The following is a 25,031-nucleotide window of genomic DNA, read 5'->3' on the forward strand; positions in this document are numbered from 1 at the left end:
AATTATTTGTGTTAAAGTATCCAATCTCAACAGCCGCTTGATGTCTCAGCCTCAGACTGTGACACATGCTAAATAGAGCATCCAAATACCAATCCTCTTGAAGAATTGACACATTTACATTCCTAATTTTAATGATGTGAGTGTTAGACTCATTGAAATGTAATGAAAGTTTCATGAAGTATCGTGAAGGCACCTCAAACAACAACTTAACATATGTGATAGACTAGTATAGCTTACCCTTCAGCAGTAATCCCACCTTGCATACAATGTTTTTGGGTTTGTGTGATCTAAGTCATCTATCCCCTGACAACAGATTGGGACCCTCTATTTAAAGCATCAGTCTATCAGACGAGAGTTTTCACTGTGTCATCCAGTCCTTTATTCATCTTCTCACATGTTGCTCAGCTATCTTGTGCTAAATCTATGCTAATGTCTGTGGAGATTGATGCCGTGGCCCACATTAGGTTTAAACACACTCAAGTGCAAAGTCTGGTGTGTAAATTGGATTAGCGAAATAGTTAGGCCTGTAGCTTCGACTCTTATTGACTAAAGTATGTTAGTATATATTATTATTATTGACTTTGTTGCTTGTGATACAATTTAAATGTTGAGCTTTTTCCATCAGGTATCTTGTCAAATATATCCTGCAGCAACCAATTAGAAAAGTTGATGTAGGCACAATATTTGTTTATTTTAGTTTAACAGATACTCTAATTCAGAGCACCCTACAGTAAGAGCTTAGACTGGGCTGAGTAGAAGCTGCACTCCTGGTGGGATGACCAAAAAAACAGCGGTGGAATTGGTTTTGATAAAATACTTTGTTATCAAATGGTCCTTAACAGAAGCAAGTGGATCAGTATGCAGAGATGGCTTATTACCATTTAGACACCTTAAATGGAGAGCTACCTGTTAAATGTGTCATCATTGTTGAGCAAAATGTGGAACAGGCAGGCCATGGAAACCCATGCTAGAAAATAGCATATCAGCTCTGCTTTTAATCAAGAACTGTGAATGGATGGAGATGGCCTCCAACACACAATGTCTGGGTCTGTGTGAAGAATTTGGCTGGAGACATGCTCTTATAAATGGGGTCCAAAGCATTGGTTCATTTTATAGATTGGAAAGTGGGACAATGTAAGCTGAAAATATTTACCCCTTGACAGAAGTCTGGAAAATTCTCTCAAGCCTAAATTTGTGAAGCATGAAAAATCTTCAGAGGAAAGGTTTTGAAGGAATGACTAAAGCATCTCTTTTAACAAAATATTGTCCAGGCCAGTTGATAAGATCATTGTGTTAGCAACATTATGGTTATGGGTTCAGACACTGAGCACTCATGTTAGAATATGAGAAATTAGGGATTTAGCAACTTTGTTAGAATGTGTCATGCACCTGGTCTACTACCTCAGAAATGGCCACCCATTTCTATGCATGACATTGTCTAGTTTTTTAGGTGAATGGGACAAAAAACTAAAACCGTCTAGTCAGCAGCAGACTGCATTCAACTCTATTATGCCCGCCAAGCTTGTTCCTAAGCTCAGGACCCTGGGACTTAACACCTCCCATTACAATTGGATCCTGGAATTCCTGATGGGCAGACTCCCGGTGGTGCGAAAGGGCAACCTCACCCCCCCAGGGCAGCTTACTTAGTCCCCTGCTGTTGTCCCTGTTCATGCATGCCTGCGTGGCCATACACAGCTCCCACATCATCCTCAAATTCGCGGATCATCCAGTGGTGCGCTTCTGCAGGTGCACCATTGAAAGCATCCTCTCAGGCTGCATTACTGCCTGGTACGGCAGCTACTCCGCTACAGGCCGCATGTCCCTACAGAGGGTGAAGTCTTCAGAGCGCGTCATCGGCTGCCATCTCCCCTCCGTGCAAGTAATCTGTCATACACGATGCCTGAGGAAAGCACGGGACATCCTCAAAGATGCCCTGCCACCCAGGCTATGGTCTGTTCACACTGCTGCTACCTGGTAGACGCTACCGGAGCATTGGGGCACTCACTCCCAGACTCACAAACATTTTTTCCCCTCAGACCATAAGGCTCCTCAACCAGCAACGCTGGTCCGTGATCATACTGATCACACACAAACTTTCCAGATGCTCTGATGTCCTTCTGGTACATTTAATGGGCATTAGAATATTCCCTTGAATGTACCATTCCTAAGCGTATTACGCTCATATGTATCTATAATATTCAATACTACCATACTGTTCGTACTCCCCTTCCTACTCTTTCAGAAATGTATGGCAGTAACATAGATATTACATTATCTATGTTACTGCCATACTTGCCATATCTATAATTCCAATACCACTACCAATATTGCTGCTAGTTTACAGTACTCTTTTTAAACTGCTGCTAGCTTATGTTATGTTATATTATTGCTTTATCTTCTTGCTATATTTTGTTGGTGAGGGAATGCGTTGTCTTTCAGCACGTGCCTGAAAATATTTTCTGGTTGAGCAAGGAGTGTGGTAAGAAGCAGAATGACTTGATGTGGTAGAAGACCACATTGTCAATTGTCCAAATTGTCAAACCAGTTGTGCAGTTGTTGCATTTGACGTACCTAATAATAAAGTGGCAAATGACTCCATAATTTTGCTGTAAGGTGGTCACACTGAGTGATAATGGAGCCATTTTGTTATGTGCAGCATCCTTTAGTCATCAGTGGACTTGTTAATGGACTGTACTAAGTGAAGGAAATCTGACCTCAGTTTTGTATTACATCTTTCTCAAATGTGTTCCCAAGATTTGTTAAAAAAAGGTTTCTGTGTTGCCTCCTTTTTTCGTGTCATTTTTACTGTACTGTTTTCCATTCTATTTCATGTCTACTCTTGAACTGTTGATGGAAGCATATTTTTACTGGACTGTTATCAATTGTAACAGTAGAGTTAATATTAAATGCTGGAGTCGGTGGTGAAATGGCGGTGGGGTCGGTGGTGAAATGGCCGAACTGATGATGTGAAAGGGCTTTAGGATAATTTTTTTAATTAAATAACAGTTTAGGGAATGATGAATGGCACTGGAGTGATTGACTTGCATGACATAATGATAGATGTAGTGATAATTGAAACTTTGCAGTTGACAAGTTGGATCTCAAGTGGCTTAAATTCCGGGCAAGCTTTTGCCTCATAGCTTTTTACCTCTGAGCCTAGTTAACATGTTCCTGTGTGGAACATTTGCCATGCAGAAAATGTTATGTAGTATTGGGTATGTATGAATGTAGGGTGCAGTATGAATAGACAGCTTCACTACCAAATCAAATATTACCCTTGACAGAATAAACAAAGTACTGGTGTTCCCTGCTGGACCGACATGTCAAATAATCTACAACTCTGTCAGTACACTGCTGTTTCTCCTCAGGACTTGGACTGCAAACAGCTTAACAGTATGATTTAACCTCTCTGTGTGTCGCTTCACTCCCTCCCTCACCCACCTGCCTGACAGCACCTGTTGTGCATTGACATTATTCTTTCTTTATAGTCCTAAATGTACCTATGAATACTTTCAGTAAACATTGCGAGTCAGGCCATGGGATCCAATGGCAGGCTGATGAAGTATAGACTGTGCGTTTTAAATTTGTCAACGGGAACTCCCCTGTACACCATGCTTCAGCTGAGGACGCAGCCACATGAAGTTGTTTGGCTTTATTTCAAGCATTTTTAATTTCTCTGCTCAATTTAGCAATGAGTGAACACAATCAGGGAAGCAAAGAGCCTTTAGAACGCTGGTGTTGAACTCCTTCCACAGAGGGCCTAGTGTCTCCAAGTTTTCGCTTTTACCCTGATAATTAAGGTCACTAATTGGCCAGTAACTTAACCTGGTTGTCTAGGTTTTAATTGGACACGAATTAAAGGGAAAAACAAAAAACAGCAGACACTTGGCCCTTAATTAATTTGACCACCATGGTTTAGAAGACTCTGGTTAGACTTCTAGAATTAACATTGTTATAGGAATAAAAAATTTAAAGATTTGTTTAAAATAGCAGTGTTGGTGCATTTTCAACTTGCCTAACATGCTCTCATGGTCACACTTCTTCACACATTATCACATCTTATTTGCTTATTGGTTGAGCTGGTACCGACAGTTTAAGGGCTTTTGTCTCATGACTATGCAACGCTATAGACAAATGTGATCATCTTGGTAGTGTAATATAATTTATTTCTAGTAGGGGCTGAAACGGTTCACAAAACTAATGTATCGATATGATACAGTATAGTAGTGTCACTGTTCAGGACGGTTTTGAAACATTGACAAAATAAATGCCTGAGAGATATATAATTTTTTTTATTCTAATAGTGAACATTGGTAGCCTGAATTCCTAAGAGCATATGGAAACAAAGGGACAACAAAAAAACTGCAGTGCTTGCCTTTTAACATGAAATGAAATAGTTGTTTAAAACAAAACCAAAACAAGAGTGAATAGTCCCCTGTGGTGCATTTTCCATATACAGAATCAGATAATAACCCATACATACCATCAGTTAATGTTAAACTATCACTAACCATCAGTTAACGCAGAACTATCTACATTTTAGGATGTTTTCTCCAAAATCTTTGGTCTAGACGATAAGCTAACATTAGCTTGCTAATTTATGTCTGAGCAAACACTCCTTGATTCCATTTCTTGCTGGACAATAGTGTTACAACCTGGTGTTCTCTGCATTCTTGTATTCTTCAAATTCATTAACCATTTTAAACAAACAAATTCTGTAATTCATAATTGTTTGACTATTCTATATAGCTTGATAACGACCCAGTAGATTAACTGATGCTCTGGCTGGATGGTGATGCTGTGGAGAAGAATGTGTTTGCTAATAGGGACGATTCCAATGCTAATGACGCCAAACGGTGTTCAGCTCTGGCGGATACTGGGGGTCTGAAAGGCCGGGTGGTTCTAGTGCTAACCCCATTTGAAACTAAGGTCTGTGTTCATTGCTCCAGCAACTCACTGATGATAGGTGGCGTTAAAGTTGAGTAGTGCACCTTTAAGTCACATAGCAGTGCCTTAAACAAAATAGGACCATTTGAAACACGTTATTTCCGAAGATTTCAACTGTGTTATGTCAGCCAAGCTTGTTCCTAAACTCAGGACCCTGAGACTTAACACCTCCCTTTGCAATTGGATCCTGGACTTGTCATCCTGAAGTTTGTGGACAACATAACCATCCTGGTTCTCATCTCCAACAATGGTGAGACTGCTTACAGAGAGGAGGTAAGGATCCTGACAACATGGTGCCAGGTCAACAACCTCCCTCTTAAAGTCTGTAAGGCTGTAAGTAGATGATCGTGGACTTCAGGAAGCGGCAGAGGTGGGGTCATGCCCCCATACACATCGATGGAGATGAAGTGGAGAGAATCTCCGACTTTCTCGGTGTGTTCATCAAAGATGACCTCACCGGGTCCAAGCAAGCAGACTGTAGTGAAAACTCCCCAAAAACGTCTATACATCCTGAGGAGACTCAAGAAGTTTGGTATGTCTGCCAAAACTCTCATCAACTACTATAGGTGCACCATTGAGAGCATCCTCCTAGGCTGCTGCATTACTGCCTGGTATGGCAGCTGCTCCTCTGCTGATCGTAAGGCCCTCCAGAGAGTGGTGAAGTCTGCGCAGGCGGTCTTCGGCTGCCATCTCCCCTCAGTGCATGGCATCTACCGCACACACTGTGTTAGGAAAGCATGGAACATTATCAAAGGCTACACTGAATGCTGCAGTTCAGGGTCTTGGCAATCTTCTTATAGCCTAGGCCATCTAAATGTAGAGCAACAATTATTTTTTTCATATCCTCAGAGAGTTCTTTGCCATGAGGTGCCATCTTGAACTTCCAGTGACCAGTATGAAGGAGTGTGAGGGCGATGACGCCAAATTTAACACACCTGCTCCCCATTCACACCCCGAGACCTTGTAACACTAACGAGTCACATGACACCGGGGAGGGAAAATGGCTGATTTGGCCCAATTTGGACATTTTCACTAAGGGGTGTACTCACTTTTGTTGCCAGCGTTTTAGACGTTAATGGCTGTGTTATTTTGAGAGGACAGCAAATTGATACTGTTATACCAGCTGTACACTTACTACTTTACATAATAGCAAAGTGTCATTTCTTCAGTGTTGTCACATGAAAAGATACAATAATACGATAAAAATGTGAGTGGTGTACTCACTTCTGTGAGATACTGTATTTCCTGTTTTCCTCATGAGACATTTCCCATTTTCTTCGTGTCATATTATAATTAGAAGGGTGTGTCTCAACTACCTGGGCAGTATCTCATACACCATTGGTTAATCATTGTGCGCATCAAACACTCGATTACTAACTAGTCTTTTGGGACCGGTTGGGACTAATACTATCTTAGTGAGCCACTAGATGTCAATGAGAGAACTTTTAGATTTAGCTACAGTTTAGCTATATATCTAGCTAGCTGACGTCCCCCTATTATTGGCCGTTTCAAGCGGCTGGAGACCTGAATCCTCTCAAGTTCAAAATGTAAATGCCCTGGAAAATATGTTGGTATGGTATGTTTTCCTCCTAAATATACCCTTTCAGCTAGCCCAACACCATTTTTATAGAGATGTATGGAGGTTAAATACTTTTAGTTGCAAATTTAGTTGCAAATCGTGGAATTCGACTTGCGAGACAGTTGAGATCAAAGTGATCAGTCTTTTTTTTTCACCCGAAGGCATGAAAGGTAGCTAAAACTTTCTAGTAAACACTTGAGAACTGTGATCATTCATTTGTAACACACATTTTTTAAAGGAAATAAAACCTTATTGAACAAAATAGTAAGGTGGCTGATAATAGGGGGTCATATTTTTTTGAGTAAGTTGGGCGGGGTGAGTGGCTGTTCTTTTCGGAGCTCATCATAACTGGTCCCAATTTTCTAGTTTGAAGTTGATGATTGTCCACGTTGTAATGTTATAATGAATGCACAAAATTATTATGCCTGCTAAATTGTAACTGGACCCCAAAGGGCCTAACATCGAAATTACAGAAGGAGGTAGAGAAGTTGAGTAAGACTATGCAATGGATGTAATTGCTAAACAAAAGGGAGCTAGGAAATGACTCTGCACCAAGTTAGATACCTGTGGGAAAGAAGGTGAAATCAACTGAGGACTGTGAGAGTAATGAGGTCTCTAATAAAACTAAACTCACCTAACGGATTATTAGGAACACCTGTTCAATTTCTCGTTAATGCAATTATCTAATCAACCAATCACATGGCAGTTGCTTCAATGCATTTAAAGGTGTGGTCCTGGTCAAGACAATCTCCTGAACTCCAAACTGAATGTCAGAATGGGAAAGAAAGGTGATTTAAGCAATTTTGAGCGTGGCATGGTAGTTGGAGTATTTCACAATCTGCTCAGTTACTGGGATTTTCACGCACAACCATTTCTAGGGTTTACAAAGAATGGTGTGAAAAGGGAAAAACATCCAGTATGCGGCAGTCCTCTGGGCGAAAATGCCTTGTTGATGCTAGAGGTCAAAGGAGAATGGGCCGACTGATTCAAGCTGATAGAAGAGCAACTTTGACTGAAATAACCACTCATTACAACCGAGGTATGCAGCAAAGCATTTGTGAAGCCACAACACACACAACATTGAGGCGGATGGGCTATAACAGCAGAAGACCCCACCGGGTACCACTCATCTCCACTACAAATAGGAAAAAGAGGCTACAATAAGACAATAAGACTGGGCATGTTGTCATTTTGTTTAACCAAAGGTGGATGAAGTACTCTCCATTCTGTTTTGCTGAAAACCTGCCATGGGAGGATTGGGAAGAACAGAGGAAGTTGTGGCCTGACATTTAGCAAGCGAGGCGGGCTGGGAAACTGGCTTTCTGTCGGGGTCCCTTTGGTTTAAATGATGGGTGTTGTATTGGGGACCACAGGTGAAATCATAGATCTTTGGATTTGCTACGGTGGGAAAGGGTAATGGGAAGGAAGCTCCTCCCAGTGTCTACAGTTTATCTAGTTACTGTGTGGGTGAATTAAACAAGTGTTAGGGTTCTCATCCTTTTGGTTTTGTTCTAGAGTTAATGTTGAATGTTGCATTTTCGTTTGGTTCACTGAATGTTAGGGGATGAGGGACATTGTAAAGAGAAAGGCGCTGTTTTTATTTTGTAGAGGGCGAGAGTCTCACTGTTTATTTTGTAAGAGACTCGTTCTTCTCAAGGAAATGAAGCTTTTTGGTTTAATAAATGGGGTGACGAGATTTTTTTTAATTCACAGGTCTACCCGTTCTTGGGGCGATATGTTTTAACAAATTCCCTGGTGAAATTGTAACTCATAGATGGAGATGGGGGTGGACACTGGCTGATGGTGGTTTAAAAATCCAGTCCATTTCTTATCATAACTAATGTTTATGGCTGTAATAATGATGGCCAAAACAGACATCTTCTGGATAATGTAACCAATGTGATTTCAGATCTTAAAATGCTGTACCCCACTGGTTATGTCTTAGTGGGGGGTGACTGGAACAGGACTCCAGAAGAATGGGAAGACAGAATGCCTCCTAGATCAGGAAGGTTGCAATGTAATGCCATTGTTCAAGGCTTTATGATTGATGAAAATGTAATTGTGTGAAGAAGGTTAAATCCCGGGGGTAAGGGGTTACTCATGGTTTAAGCCTAATGGAGGAGGCAAGTCTGGACTTGACTTTTGGTTAGTCAGTGATGAAACTCTGAGGTATGCTGCACAATCTAATATCTCTAAAGCGCCTTTATTGGATCATTGTTTTATAGATATGATTTTGGTCCCTACGGTGATGGAAACCAGACATAAAGGGTATTGGAAATGTAATGCTAGATGGCTGCTAAATGAGGTCTGCAGGAATAAGAAGGAAAATTATAAGAGATTTTGAACAAAATGATTCGATAGAAAGTGATATTAGTAAATGGGAATTTATTAAATACAAGATTAGGGAATTTACCATACATTTTTGCGAGGAACTTAACAGGAAAAGAACAGGAACTCAGCATTTGTTCAACGACCAGTGGCAAAAGCCATACAGTTAATTGATGCTATTTGTGGTGGAGGAAAACGTAATAAGAAACGTTACTAAGTTTAACACAATGCGTAATGGCATCAAGCGACATATTACTGGCTAATACGCTTTTAAAACGTCCAGTGGCAAAAGTCATACCGTTCATAGATTCTATTTGTGGTGGAGGTAAACTTCATAAGAAATGTTTCTCAGTTTAACACAATGGTTAATGGTGTCTAACGTAATATTCAAACTTGACGTGATGTTAAAGCATGACAACATTATATAATGTCAATATGCTATACCCGGCAAATGGTGTTGTGGTTAAAGACGCAGTCTTTCACGTGGGTGACCTAGGTTAGAATCTTGAGAGGGCAGCCATGAACAACACTTTCTATTGCGGGCTGGCTGAACTAGCATGATTTCTTGTTATTTAACTTTTTTAAAGGTGCTAAGACCATCTTTCAATTGATCCTTTGTTGCATTCAGGATTTCATATCCTAATAATTTTTTGTTTTAGTGAAATATAGCTACTATATATTTTTAAACATTGTTTTTTAAAATGTTAGGCCCAAAAAGTATTAGTCAGTATAGGCAGAATGTGGTCCCAGAATTCTGACATTGTGCGCTAATATCAGAAAGACCAGCAAACACATTGATCTGTCATTTGAACTTAGCTCATTATAAAATATTAAAGACAAATGTATATGAAGAGTTCAGCAGAAGTATGCTTGTTCTACCCGTTGGAATCAAACCCTAAAACTTTCAGTCAGAAACACTCAGGTCTTCTATCAGGTCTTCTATAGGAACTGCCAAAGTTTTAATAGGAAGACAAAGGGTTTAAATCCACACATAAACTGTCGCGTCACCAGCATACAAACAGAGATTAGCAGATTTTACATTACTACCTATATCATTTATTTACAGTTTAAAAAGGACTGGTAATCTTTTTTTTAAGCTTTTCAGTGCTTTAGTACGTAAGCCAATTTTACTCCAACTATACAGCAGCAGGACATTGTCAGCAGTATCAAATGCTTTTGATTGATCAATTAACAGACACATTGTTGTTTTTTTCTGAAGATCATTGGTCACCTTGGTTGCAGCTGAGAGACTACTAAGCTTGTCTCCAAGTCCTGACAGGTTTGGGGATAGAATGCAATTATTTCAGAGAGAGTATTGCAGCTGAGAATCCACCTGCTTCCCTCGTACTTTAGCGAGCTGAAGAAAGGTCTTTCTTTCATAGTATGAGATGCAATCCGGATTCTTGAAAGGTAGATGAATTCCTAATATCATAAGACTTGTTAGATTTGCTTGATTCATAGCCACACAGTTCCGGGAAGCGTTTTTTGGGGGATTTTTATAAAGCATTTTATTTCATGTTGAACATCCTTTCATACTAAAAAAATCTGCATTATTCTGGTTTTCGGGAAGGGTTTATAAATATAATTGGTATATTATATAATGGAATCAATTGTTCAGTAGCTCTAGGACATGGTACTTGTTCACGATTTGAGATTAAGAGAGGAATTCCCCTAAGATGTGGTAGCTCACTGTTAATATTTGGACCGTTTTTCCGGGCCTATTTATCTGGCCTCTTTACCTATCAGCTAAAATTATTAAATCAATAAATAAGTTTAATTTATATTTCAAATAGAAACCGATATCACTACATGAGAAAATATGACATAATAAACTGTGAAGAGGGGTGTGTGAATGCGATTGATTTCGATATCATGAATGGAGTCTTAATTTTTATTTTAAACAGGTGCTCTTTTTGGTTTACTATTCCTAATGTGATTTTTCAACAAATGGGTGGAATAGATTTTTTTTACTTTGTTGTGATTTTGCATGTTGCTCATTACCAACTAAACTTTCTACTTTCCATCAGCAAGTCCTTCTTTATTGGAATTTAATATACAAGCATAATTGCATGCCACATAATACCCCAGTGTGGAACAATATATATATATATATATATATATATATATATGTATTGCTTAGTAGGAAATCTGTGTTCATGGAGGAATGGGCATCTAGAGGGATTTGGGCGGTTGCTCACTTTATGGATGACAGTGGGAATTTATGGCGTGAGGAGTTCTCTAGAAAATGTAAACTCCAATGCATTGATAGGATTTATGATGGATTGGTAAAATCCATTCCCCTCTCTTTGAACTCAATGATTAAGGAAGACATTCTGCACTCCTGTTATTCCTGTGCTGCATCAGCTTTGCATTGATGGGGTTGATATTTCTGACAGTAAATGTATCAACAGGGTTGTTAGAAATATGCTCCTTAAGGAATGTTGTCCTGACCTAGTGAGGAGAAATTATATTCTCAGGGAGTTTTCAGTGGATGAAATTTGAAAAATTAGAACAAGTTATCTTTCATTTCCACTTCCTTATGAGGTAAAAGAGGTCTGCTTCAAGATTTTCAGTGAGATTTACTCAACAAACTCATTTTTAAGATAAAGATTTCACTTTGAAGTACTTGCTTGTTTATTTTGTGACAAGGAAGGTGAAAGTTTGGAGCATGTTTTTACTGTAGGAATCGGTGCAATCCTTCTGGAATGATATGCGAAGCTGGCTGCAGTCCAAAGACATTAAGTTGTCACTCATGAAGTTTTTTTTGTTTTGTTAAGGACAATAACTTTTTTTCTCAGTTCTTTATACATACATGTAGATACTTTTAAGCTAAACCCAACATGACCCATTGGATGAATGAGTTAAAACTCTTTAGTACATCCCTGAATTTGACACGAAAGGACACGAAAGCTCTTAAGTTGGTTTCTCTGCTAGAAAACTAAGTTATTTTGAGATATTTATTTAATTTTTGTCATTTATTTTTGTATTTACTCTTTGTTTGGTTACTGTCTGGGTTTTATTGTGTTTGGTTTTGCTCTTGCTAAATCTGAGGCAGTGGATGTATTTAAAAAAAAAAAAAAAAAAGGAAAACAATGTTAGTGCCTGGTTTGTCTGTATTTGCAATATCTGAATAATAAAAAAAAAACTCTTCATCTGCCCTTCAGTTAGCTTGGCCTTGGCATTCCACTTCTTTGTCCTGTCTTTAAAGAGTGTCTCCACTCCGCTGAGGACTAGTCTGACCACAGACGGTACAGCCTGGCGCCCCAGCTCTGCTGTCATGTGTGGAGCAGATCCATGTGGTGTGATGTTTAGTCATGTCAAATGGGCCATTTGCGCTATAGTGTACAGCAGAGCTTCCTGCCATGTTGCGTCCATGGCCAACATAAATTTTTGGAGGGGAATGTTGTATTGATGCCAGTATTTTATGGGTGGACAAGACTGGAATGTTAGTGATGTGTATTACTATTACCCAATATGTAAAAAAAAAAAAAACATTTTGAAAAACAACCAGCTGTTGCAATGTTTTTCTGCTAATAACTTGGATTCTGTTTAGCCTTTTTCTTTGTTTTCTCTCACTCTAAACACAATGTGAATGATAAAAGCTTTTTATTTGCAGCCATTTGAGTTCAGTTTGTTATTGGTCCTCCTCAGTTTGTTTTAGTGGTTTTCATTGCTCAAATGTTGGGGGTCTTCCTGCTCTTGGTACTTGTGAGTTTTGGTTGGTTCCCTCACTGGTTAGGAAGCAATGGAGGGAGATGCCATTGCAGGTGTCCAGCTGCCTTTCAGGCACTTTTATTTGACTGCACTGGTTGTCAGGCCATTTGTTTACAATAGGTTTTCCGTATCAGACAGGGATGGAAAATAACTTATGTAACCCCATTGTTTCCGGTTAGCAGGTGAGACATCCTAACCCATCTGTTCTAATGTGGCTTTTCAACAGTGAGGAATATTAGTGTTGATCTATTACTATATGGGAGAGGCCATTGACACTCGGTATGGATTCCTGTAACAATGTTATCAGTTTTGGCCCTGGATGCACTGCTTCACTTAACAACATGGCTGGTGGGAAGTCACACCTTTTTTATGGGGTTTAGTTATCTGCCTGTCAAAGATCAGTTCTTGGTGAGGGGTTTTCCTGCCAAAGCAAAAATTATGCAATATGTTGTTCTATCGACAGTGAATAGTGAATCTAGCTGTGCATGGAAGATGGCTATCCCTTTAAGTCACCCCTTTTAGTTTCACTTGCCCCCATGCTTTTGCAAGTGGACATAAACAAATGATGACTGGTCAACTCCCTCAAGTGTCCAGGAAAATGATTTCTTGTCCATCAGCAAGTCATTCTGTCTCCTTTTAACACACTTTAAAATTAGCCTTGATATGCAATAAATGCACTTGTTATAAATAATGTCAGGAAGTCAATGGCTAGGCCAATGCCTCCCATCACACTATCCTTTTTCCTCCTCCACCTGAGTTCACTGGGGAAAGTGCGTTCTGTTACAACAGACCAAAACCATAGTTCCGCCCTTTGATGTTGGAGCGCAAGAAAGTTTAGCTTTTCAAAATGGAGTTTCCTTAGATGCTCTTTTTCCAAAACAGCTGGAAGCAATGTACACCAGTGACAATGGGAATAAGTTATCACAACTACCAATTCCCAGCTGAGCAGTAACATTGTAGTCATTTAGCCATCATTCATGTTTTTAATTCCCCTAAATGTTGAAGAAATTAATTGATTAGGATGCTCTGATAGGAGTTGCTTTCGCTGGTATTTTTTTGTATTGAAAAGGTATGTATTATGAACACAAAGGCAAATTAGAGGGTAGGGCATGCAGGGTGAAACTACATCTAAGCTCAGAGAAAGAGGAGAGCCATGTGTAGTGAAATAGAGTACCCCCAGTAGAGTCACAGGGATTGGAGCTGTTACAGGATCTAATTTTATTTAGCTTTACTTTTTGTAAAGGTAAATGTCATAACTATACTTCCCACTATAGTTATAATTGCCCTGCCATAAAGTGTTTATAGCTAGACCGTTTGATTAGACTGTGTTTCTAAAACTGTCACTCGGGTTGGTTGACAGCTTGGATTTGATTGGTTGCGGTCTGCTGATGTTGTGTTTACTGGTATTTAAGCGAGAACAGCTTCTCTCCATCACCCTTCTTCTCTTTGTTTCTTTGTCTCTGTCTCTCCCTGTCTGTCTCTGTTTCTCCGTTTCTCTGTGTTACTCTGCCCCATGTTCTGTCTGTCTGTTTCTCTCTCTTTCTCTGTCTCTCTTTCTTTCTTTCTTTCTTGGCCTGTGCTTATTTTGGCAGTTGCTCATGGTCCCTGGTATTCTTCTCGCCGTGTGCCGCTCTGACCGCAAGGACATTCTGCTGTGGGATTTTCCTTTCAGAATTACATATAGTATGTCACCTGCTGACTTTAATCGCTCTTTCCTGGCAAATCCCAACCCACAATAGTAATTACTAACAGAGAAGTACTGTCTGGCAGGTTCCCTCATCTCTTGTGTTGGGATGTGTTTTTCACCAAGAGACTGGTCTGCTTTTAGGTCCACTACTATGTCTTCTACGACATCTGCATAAACTACTGAATCACTCTCATTTACTAATATGTAAGGCAATGAGGGGTCTGCGAATGGCCGCAATTTATCTGATCCACGTATAGGAATCTACCGTGTCCTGGGATAACTGTGGTAATACAAAAGAGGATCAGTATGCCTGGACTTGAATGAGAAAAATAATTGCCAACCATTATTGTCATAGTTTTCAAGGTAAAACATAACACAGAAATTGGTTCAAATCAGTCTGTGGAATGCACAAGCATACTGTTGAAAAAGTTTAATGGCAGAGACACTGGAATCTAAGGGACACAATGCACAAGGTTTTCTGAAAGTCTGCCCCCAGTCAAACATGATCTGGTTTGGTAAACTTAGATGAAGTGAGGCACCACACGCGTGCGCACATGCACACACCTTTTTAAATACACACACATTTTCTGCTTATGGCCCTTGTTGGGGATAAGTGCACTGGTGTTCTTCACATGTTATCCATGCACCCCCTAGTGTGAAGTTTTCACTTCCTGTGATTCTAAAGAGTCACAGTACATCCGAATGTAGCCTTTATGCAAGGTTTCTTTGTGTCCACTTGGATAGTAGCCATTGTTGAAAGCTTAACCATTTTGCATTCTAGGAACAACAGAAATATTTACACAATATCCACGCTCCTGTTCTTTTTTTCATGAGTCGTTCGTCACAGGATCTCAGGGAGATTCATAACATTGTGGTCATCCCCCGGGCCCCTTGGAGGTATCTGCAGTGCATAGTGTGACTTTACTGCCTGCAGGGCTTAGGCCATGCTTAATAAAGGCACCACAGGCCCGAGGACTGCCACTTAATAACTCACACACAATTGTGTCATTATTTGTCCACTCCCCAACCATGTCCACTGCTCAGTCTCCTTTGAGTTTCCGCTGGGCTTGTAATTAGCTCTCAAATTGAAAGTGCTGTGGAAGGGTAGCCACAATGTGACGCCATGCCCCTTAATCTTTCACACTTTTCCTGTTTCTGGGCTTATTTACACTTTGCTACATTTTCCAAGACATTACAAAGAAGGTTCGAGATGCTAGATTATTTTGTTGCGTAAACATGCCAGGATAAATTCAACCACTATGGAAATGATTATGCAAACTGAGAAGTCTATCTAGCATTTTATTCTCTCCCTCATAATGTAAATAAGCCTTCTGTGCTCAGATCCCATTCAATCACCTCCTTGTCAAACAGCTAGTAACCAGCTTCTGGACACACAGACAATTAAGGATTTTCTTCACGACAGACAGACCTTTCAAGAGTCTGTCTATTATGCACCTTGTTTTGCTCATAGGCCATCTGCTCAATGTTCTCCTCTTTTCAGATGTAAACTCTGGCTTGGCTTTGATTATGGCTGATATTTCTCCTGTCGTACTTTACACAAACTTCTCTGATGCAGCACTTTGCCAGCTGACTAATTGAGATGTAGAATACACAATCTTTTGGCTTCATGATGTTGTTAGAGTTGCCTATGAAGTAGAGGTGGTATTACTTTTGTTGACATAAAAGGAAGGCCTCACACAAATGAGATGACATCCGTCTGTGGGAAGACATTTCTGTCCTTCGGTTTATCTTTTCCATGTAGCTAAAGGCCAATATGAGGCTAGCTGGTAGATAAAGGTGGCAGTCTTGTATTACCATACTATAACTATACCATAAACACATGTTTATTTGTTTCTATTAAACTCTTTATTTACCGTTTTTGTTAGTTGATTTAATGAATAAACCAGTTATCATATTCACTTTGCCTCAATAGCAAATGCCATTGAGAATGACTGGTATTAGTAATGTTGTTGATGCAGATGATTACTCTGAGCTAAAGCAGCCAAGTTGCACAGGGGAGGAACACTGTCTCGGTCAAGTGTTCCTCTAGGTTTGTGTAAGTCTGTTAACATGTAATGAGTTGTTTACAATCTCCCTGCAGACCTAGACTCCATTCCCTGTTTAATACTTCTGCTTGATAAACAGATTGGTAGAATGTAGCTCTTTGGCTGCCCTGGAGAGTAATCTTGCTCTGTTTGGCACATGCATTGTGGGAATTCAGTTTAGGTTTTTGGATGGATAGTGGATTTATCCTTTTTTGGTAAATTGCCCTGTATACTTACACAATACACAACTTGCATTCATTAATACCTAAACTCAACAAATGCTTAAAATCAGTAACCCTGACTTTTCTTTGATGTTTTTATTCTGGTAATTTACTTGACATATTTGATTAGAAGTCTTAAGTGAAGGGTAAAGATATTGAACAACTTGAGCCTAGAATGGATTCTTGAGTGCACAGGGGCACATGTTCTTCAGCTAATTGCAATACCAAGAAAATGACAAACGCAGATTCTGTTCATAACAACATTAATGAAGCAGTGTCATTGTTGTAACTGTACCAGTATCAAATGTAGCCATCATTAACATTGATACTGTAAATTACACATTGAAGAGTACATTTGTATTCTCAGGTATAATATCAAAACATTATTTGATTCACCTTTTAATTAAGAGTTAAGCCAATTGAGAACCAATTCACATTTACTGTGTTGACTTGATCAAATGCATAACAATTGAAAGGCCGCACTTAGTTAAAATAAAAACGTTAAAAGCATAATGTTCAGTGGAGTAAGCAAGAGATCAAAAATATCTTTCTGAACTCAGTCCCCACGTTTTACATAATTACCCTTTTTGAGATAACATAAAATTCCAGTTAGGTAGTGGATTGGAGGCATCTTACTATAGTTACTGCTCACATTTTAGAATGTCCATTCAGTTAGAGAATTATTAACACCTAAAAATAACATTTCTTGAAGGACTTCAGGGATAGACCTAATTTATCCAGCTCAAATCTTTACAATTATAGTGAGTTGGTTTAATCAAATTCAGCTTTGTGACTGAATGTTTGAATGATGTAAAGGACTCCCCACAGGAATCCCCCAGTGTAACTGATGGCAAAGGCCCAGCGTCTTTTGCCCTACTTGACAACAAAGCCTGTAATGCATTTAGGGCCGTGGGGAACTAAACTCCAGTCTGGGTGCCCCTGAAAAATATATAATTGTAAATTTACATTATGACCACTTGCCTAATATTGTGTAGGTCCCCCTTTTGCTGCCAAAACAGCCCTGACCCGTCCAGGCATGGACTCCACCATACCTCTGAAGGTGTGCTGTGGTATCTGGCACCAAGACGTTGGCAGCAAATCCTTTAAGTCCTGTAAGTTGTGAGGTGGGGCCTCCATGGATCAGACCTGTTTGTCCAGGACTGATCCATGGAGGCAGCATGGGCACCCTGACTGGTCCGCAGCTACGCAGCCTCATACGCAACAAACTGTGATGAACTGTGTTCTGACACCTTTCTATCAGTACCAGCATTAAATATTTCAACATTTTGAGAAACAGTAGCTTGTCTGTTGGATCCGACCACACAGGCCAGCTTTCGCTCCCCACGTGCATCAGTGAGCCTTGGCCACCCATGGCAACCCTGTCGCCAGTTCACTGCTTTTCCTTCCTTGGGCCACTTTTGATAGGTACTGACCACTGCAGACTGGGAACACCCCACAAGGGCTGCAGATTTGGAGATGCTCTGACCCAGTCGTCTAGCCATCACAATTTGACCCTTGTCGAAGTCTCTCAGATCCTAACACTTGCCCATATTTCCTGCTTCTAACACATCAACTTTGAGGACAGAATGTTCACTTGCTGCCTAATATATCCCACCCACAGACAGGTGCCATGATAATGAGATTCAGTGTTATTCACTTCACCTGTCAGTGGTCATGTTATGGCTGATCGGTATATATGTGTGTGTGTATACACACACACACACACACACACACACACAGTGGGGAGAACAAGTATTTGATACACTGCCGATGTATGCAGGTTTTCCCACTTACAAAGCATGTTGAAGTCTATAATTTTTATCATAGGTACTCTTCAACTGTGAGTGACGGAATCTAAAACAAAAATCCAGAAAATCACATTGTATGATTTTTAAGTAATTAATTTGCAATTAGTTTTCAACCTTTCTCACGGTAGCACTACAGCCAGCCATGAGCTTAAGGATAAGCCGAAGTTACTTGATCTGCCCTTGCATAAGCTGCGGGTTGATGGGGTGTCCCGGTGGAATAGTGGGCTGGTGATCCTAGAAAGGTTCCTGGAGCTGCAGACAGCAACCTCAACACCTCTGCTGTCACTAGTGATGTGCAGTTTGTGAATGATTTGTTTAAAAAAAAAGTAACAAGTCCTTTTTAGTGACTTGTTCTCCTGGATCGTTCTGTGAAACAGTTTGCGGCAAATTTCTACAGCATCATTGGTTTCATGTGCAGTCCTCCAGCTACAGTCTTGCTCCACAGCATATGTACCATTTGGTAAAGAACATGTGAGTGTGCAGGCAAAACGCATGTCTTTTATTCCTTATAGGATTCACATTCAAAAGTAGGTCTTAACAGAATGGCACAATCTAAACAAAACATTGCAACAAAGAAAAATATGAACTGACCCCTGCTCAAAAGTCTGCATACCCTTAGTTCCTAATACTGTGTATTGCCCCTTTAGCATCAATGACAGCGTGCAGTCTTTTGTAATAGTTGTCTATGAGGCCCCGAATTCTTGTAGGTGGTATAGTTGCCCATTCGTCATGGCAAAATGCCATGATATCTGATATCAGCCTTCAAATACTTTTTATGCTTTAAAAATGTATGATTGTTCAAAGTTTGCTGTACCAATGTACCACCCAAAACTTATTATGAGAGCATTAAAGCAAGCCCCAGTAATGTTACTTTTTTAAGTATAAAGTCAGTCTTAGCTAATTTGCCATTATTTCGTGGTTTGACATTTTATTTTTTAATTATTGACAATTAGTAGATAAATAGGTTTCTTTCGGTCATTTATATTTGTTAAATAAAAGCAATTCAATGTAATGTTTCAGGCCTGGTCGTCCATGTTCATCATTCATCTTTAGTGATCTACCATGTTACACCATGTTATACAAGCTAGAGGGTTCCCTGTTACCAGTTCATTCTCAGAGAATCCCTCTTAAGCATTATTATGATTCAAATTAGCACTACTCTCTTTGTACAACTGGACTCTGACATTGCTTTGCAAAGGCTGATGAGGATGTTTTCAGTTACATGTACATGTCTACCTCAGGAACCTCATTGCTGCTACAATATCCCTGCATTTCAGTTGCACATGCTACCTTGCACCTTCAATTTGCCTTCATTGCACATTTAGAATTGCTATATGTTCTTGCATTTGCCTTCATTGCACAATTATACAATGTTTCACTTTCTGCACTCTTCTAATAAACTTTTAATAAACTTCAGAGGCTTGAACAGTATCAAGATCAGAAGCCTACAAATGCCAATTTCCTCTAAGACCTCTAACCATTTTACATGTATTGATTTCAATTTCGTACTGAATCCATTACATTTTAGTGATTTAGCATGCACTCTTAACCAGAGTTACTTACAGTGACCATATGTTTTATTTTCTCAATTCAACTCAGAGTCATTCTTTAGTTATAAGTTGTACTTTAAATTTTCTTGTTGGAGCATATTTGTCATATTAACTTATCTTTTCCTTCCAAGATAAGCAACATACCAAATGGTATGTGTAAAGATAATACTTGCTCACATCAATCTTGCGAGAGGTTCATAGTAGGCAATGCTTTATAGGCTAAAGTTATCTCACACATTGTGGTTCCACAAAGATGTCAGAATGTTATCATGTGTTGGTTTGGGCAGCCATTCTCTTTGTTATGAAACATACATTGGGAGTTTAAAATAGAGATTTTCCAAGAACCATCCACGTCCCTCTCAGTAAAGTTCAAATTATGTGGCAAGTTGGACACAATTATGCTCCAGAAATCCTGTTGTAGAATAGCTCTTTAGATGCATTTTTCAGTGTTTTAATACATGACATATGTAACAGTAGTTTTAGATTTTTATAAAGTATTCATGTTAATCTTACTCAAAACATTTGTTGTGGTAAGCATGGCCTTTGGATTTTCTTTCAATGTATTTAGGCGCAGTTTGTAGGCTTAACACTACAGAGAGTTATGGTATTTGTTCAGTGTTTCTTTTTATTAAGTCTCTCAAACAAAAGAATACATTCAGTGGCCAGTTTATAGGGTACACCAACTTGTTTGCAAAAATGGTTTGCTGCTATAGAGAGTCACGTTGCCATGGCTTTTTGGATAAAGTCTCCAGACAGGCATTGAGGCATTCAACTGTGGTTCAGTGGAACAGTAAAACAAATGAACTACGAAACTTTGAGCGTGGTATGATTGTCAATTCTTCCTGATCCGGTTGTAATATCTCAGAAACAGCAGACCTCATCCCATTAGAGAAGATGAAACTTGCAGAATCCATGCCCCAAGTAATTCCGTCTGTTTTGGAAGCCTCAGTTCAACCCCGTACTGGATGTTCCTAAGAAACGGGACTGTTGTCTAGATGCATTTTTCATTTTATCTTTTCTTTTTTGCAAACAACAGAAAATATTATTCCTTGTCTATATGACTGTGTACACACGTGTCATTTTACAGGCTTGGCATGTTCTTCTTGGCAGCTTTTGTTCAGTTGATTGTTTCCATCTACTATGTATTTAAAGGGCTCTTGGAAAATGTTTTATGGGCATTACCTTATTCTTAAAATACTTTTCCTCTGCACATCATTTTGATGGTGTGTTGTTGTGTTCTCTGCCTGCATGTGGTAAATAAGTGTGGATCCTATTGTTTCCCTTTTATATATATATTTTTTTGGCATGCCTGCATCATATTTTTGATTATTCCACTGTAATATCCTCTTTGATATCCATTATATATCATGTGGTGATGTGCTACTTTAATCAGAAATTCTTATTTTTCTGATACTCTGTGATTTAGCCCTTTAGCCAATACTGTCTTTTTTTTACCACCTTATTTCTGTGTTGTCCTGATTATATCCCTGATGTGCTTTTCTGGGATTTAATTGCTTCACTACCATTATCCTCTACTCCTTAACATGTACCCTACCCCAAAACTATTCTTTGAAATTGTAGAATCTATGTTATACTAATGACTTCCTTAAAGTGTGTTGTTTGTTATTTGCAGGTGGCTTGACGTGAGTGTTGCTAACCTGACCTGTACTCAGTACTGGGTGTTTTACCTGCGGGTGCTGCAGGAGGCTGTGTGGCCAGGGGGCAGCCTCCCAGCCCAGCCCCGCCCAGAGCGCAGCAAGCAGCAGAAGGAAGACACCAAGGATCAGTCCCTGCACTGCCTGATGAGGCTACTCCCAGGTGAAAAGTCACACATTTTGTTGAATCCAGCTTGGCTCAGCTTCTCCTCATTAGGTACCAAATCTGCCGAAGTTAGAGAGATTCGTTCAATTGCATAGATTCGGAAAATGGTACAAAATAATATCCATGTATTTAGATACCCCAGTGAGCCAAGTTGGATTAATAGTCAGGAAAATGCAACGGTCAAACTAGAAGCAGATTTAGGAGAAACCTCAGTGAGGCCCAAATCACTTTGAAGAAGCTACAGAGTTCCATGGCTGGGAGTAATTGTGCGCCAGTCAATATTAAGAGTTCTGAATAACACTGGACTATATTGGGAGGGTGGCAAGAAAGCTAAAAAAGTACTATCTTAAACTTTCTCGAGTTCTGCTGTCTGCCAAAAGGAATGGGAGTGTGGGAAATGTGGAAAAAGGTTTCCTGTTAAGGTTCTTGGCAAATGTGTCTTGGATGGCACAAACTTAACACTGTCCAGGCCTCAAGACACACCTCCCCTGCAGTTTAGTATGGTGGTAGCAGCATCATGTTTTGGGGATGCTTCTCATCAGAAGGGATTGGGCATCTTATTCAAATGGACAGAAAAATTGATAGAGCAAAATAAAGGGAAATACTCAGATACTACAAGAACCTGCTTTAGTCTGTTAAAAAGCCAAACTTGGGAGGAAATCTAACTTTGTGCAGGATCCAAAACACTAGAGCAAAGCAACATTGGAGTGGAACAAGAACAAAAAGTTGAATATCTTAGTCCTCATTTACAACGATCAGCTGTAACATTATGACCACTGTTGGGTGAAGTGAATAACACAATCTCTTTATAATCGCACATGTCAGTGGGTGGGATATATTATGCAGCAAGTGAACATTCTGTCCTCAAAGATGATGCTCATTGATGCACGTGGGTAGCGAAAGCTGGCACGTTTGGTCGGATCCAACAGACAAGCTACTGTTGCTCAAATTGCTGAAATAGTTAATGCTGGTACTGATAGAAAGGTGTCAGAATACAGTTCATCACAGTTTGTTGCGTATGAGGCTGCATAGCTGCGGACCAGTCAGGGTGCCCATGCTGACCCCTGTCCACTGCCGAAAATGCTTACAATGGGCACATGAGCATCAGAACTAGACCACGGAGCAATGGAAGAAGGTGACCTGGTCTGATGAATCACATTTCCTATCACATGGATGGCCGGGTGTGTGTCCGTCACCTGGAGTACACGTCACCAGGATGCACTATGGGAGGGAGGCAAGCCGGCGGAGGCAGTGTGATTCTTTGGGCAATGTTCTGCTGGGAGACCTTGGGTCCTGCCATTCATGTGGATGCTACTTTGACACATACCACCTTCCTAAGCATTGTTGCAGACCACATGCACCCTTTTATGGCGATGGGATTCCCTGATGGCATTGGCCTCTTTCAGCAGGAACAAATTCTGGATTGGTTTGAGGAGCGCAACAACAAGTTCAAGGTGTTGACTTGGCCTCCAAATTTTCCAGATATCAATCTAATCGAGAATCTGTGGGATGTGCTGGACAAACACATTCGATCCATCTAGGCCCCACCTCGAAACTTACAAGACTTAAAGGATTTGCTGCTAATGACTTGGTGTCAGATATCACAGCACACCTTCAGAGATCTAGTGGAGCCCATGCTTCGACGGGTCAGGGCTGTAATGGCAGAAAAAGGGGGACCTACATAATATTAGGCAGGTGGTCATAGTGTTATGGCTGATCGGTGTAAATCCTGAATAGAATCTGTTATGCTGTTTGAAAATGCAATGTATGAACAGCCTGGAGCACACCTGCCAAGAAGTATAACCTTTAATCATTCATACACTATGTGCAAAGATGGTAATACTTAAAGCTGTTTTTGCAACGAAAGGTATTTTTCTTACAAATATTTTCTAAATCATGGATTGTGAATTTCATCATAATACTGTTTTGAATGTTCCTTTAGGGGCTAATGTCCAAATGAGCATTCTACTGGATACATTCTCAATGGGAACTGAAGAAGACTTGGTCAAAAGTGCATTACTATGGTTTGATACTATCTCTAAAGAAGGCATCTAATTAGTAGCTACGGCATTGGTCATTATTATGATGTCACCATTTTTTTTTTGAGGCAGTTTAATGTTAACTAGCTGAATCAATACCTCAATCACTAAATCAGTTAATGACTACATTTGCAAGCTAGTTACAACATTGTCAACTGTCAAAGTAAATTTGATAATATGATGATCAGCGTTTTCTACTAAATGTTTCCCTTCTATAGCAATATTGTTGTATTTCTAAGCCTCCAAGGCTTGGAAATACAAAATGCTATCCAAAGTAATTTAGACTAAATGGGTAGTAGGCTCCTTTAAAAGTCATTACCCTTCATTCTACTTCTGGTAATCAATACTGCTGCAGTGTCTGTAAACTATGGACTGTGACTATGGATCCATATACAGCTCTGGAATAAATTAAGAGACCACTGCAAAATTATGAGTTTCTCTGGTTTTACTATTCATACAGTGGGGAGAATTATTTGATACACTGCAGATTTTACTGGTTTTCCTACATACAAAGCATGTAGAGGTCTGTAATTTTTATCATAGGTACACTTCAACTGTGAGAGACGGAATCTAAAACAAAAAAATCCAGAAAATCATATTGCATGATTTTTTAATAATTAATTAGCATTTTATTGCATGACAAGTATTTGATCACCTACCAACCAGTAAGAATTCCCTCTCTCACAGACCTGTTATTTTTTCTTTAAGAAGCCCTCCTTTTCTCCACTCATTACCTGTATTAACTGCACCTGTTTGAACTCGTTACCTGTATAAAAGACACCTGTCCACACACTCATTTAAACAGACTCCAACCTCTCCACAATGGCCAAGAGCTGTGTAAGGACATCAGGGATAAAATTGTAGACCTGCACAAGGCTGGGATGGGCTACAGGATAATAGGCAAGCAGCTTGGTGAGAAGGCAACAACTGTTGGCGCAGATATTAGAAAATGGAGGAAGTTCAAGATGACGGTCAATCTCCCTCAGTCTGGGGTTCCATGCAAGATCTCACCTCGTGGGGCATCAATGATCATGAGGGATCTGGGCATCAGGGATCAGCCCAGAACTACACGGCCGGACCTGGTCAATGACCTGAAGAGAGCTGGGACCACAGTCTCAAAGAAAACCATTAGTAACACACTAAGCCGTCATGGATTAAAATCCTGCAGCGCACGCAAGGTCCCCCTGCTCAAGCCAGCGCATGTCCAGGCCCGTCTGAAGTTTGCCAATGACCATCTGGATGATCCTGAGGAGGAATGGGAGAAGGTAATGTGATCTGAAGAGACAAAAATA

The 25,031-nt window shown here is 39.9% G+C and overlaps 1 protein-coding gene across 2 annotated transcripts in view; it reads left to right on the forward strand.

The window, feature by feature from the left end:
* The window catches only part of LOC105024043 (sorting nexin-19), a 41,968-nt gene that overhangs the window by 11,143 nt on the left and 5,794 nt on the right, over nucleotides 1-25,031 (forward strand). For both annotated transcript variants that reach the window (XM_010893681.3, XM_010893682.3), the window contains exon 10: nucleotides 21,513-21,697. In XM_010893681.3, coding sequence (XP_010891983.1) covers nucleotides 21,513-21,697 — 185 coding nt within the window. The remainder of the gene's footprint in view (nucleotides 1-21,512; nucleotides 21,698-25,031) is intronic.

This window comes from Esox lucius, chromosome 1, assembly GCF_011004845.1.
Source record: "Esox lucius isolate fEsoLuc1 chromosome 1, fEsoLuc1.pri, whole genome shotgun sequence".
NCBI classification, from domain to species: Eukaryota; Metazoa; Chordata; class Actinopteri; order Esociformes; family Esocidae; genus Esox; species Esox lucius.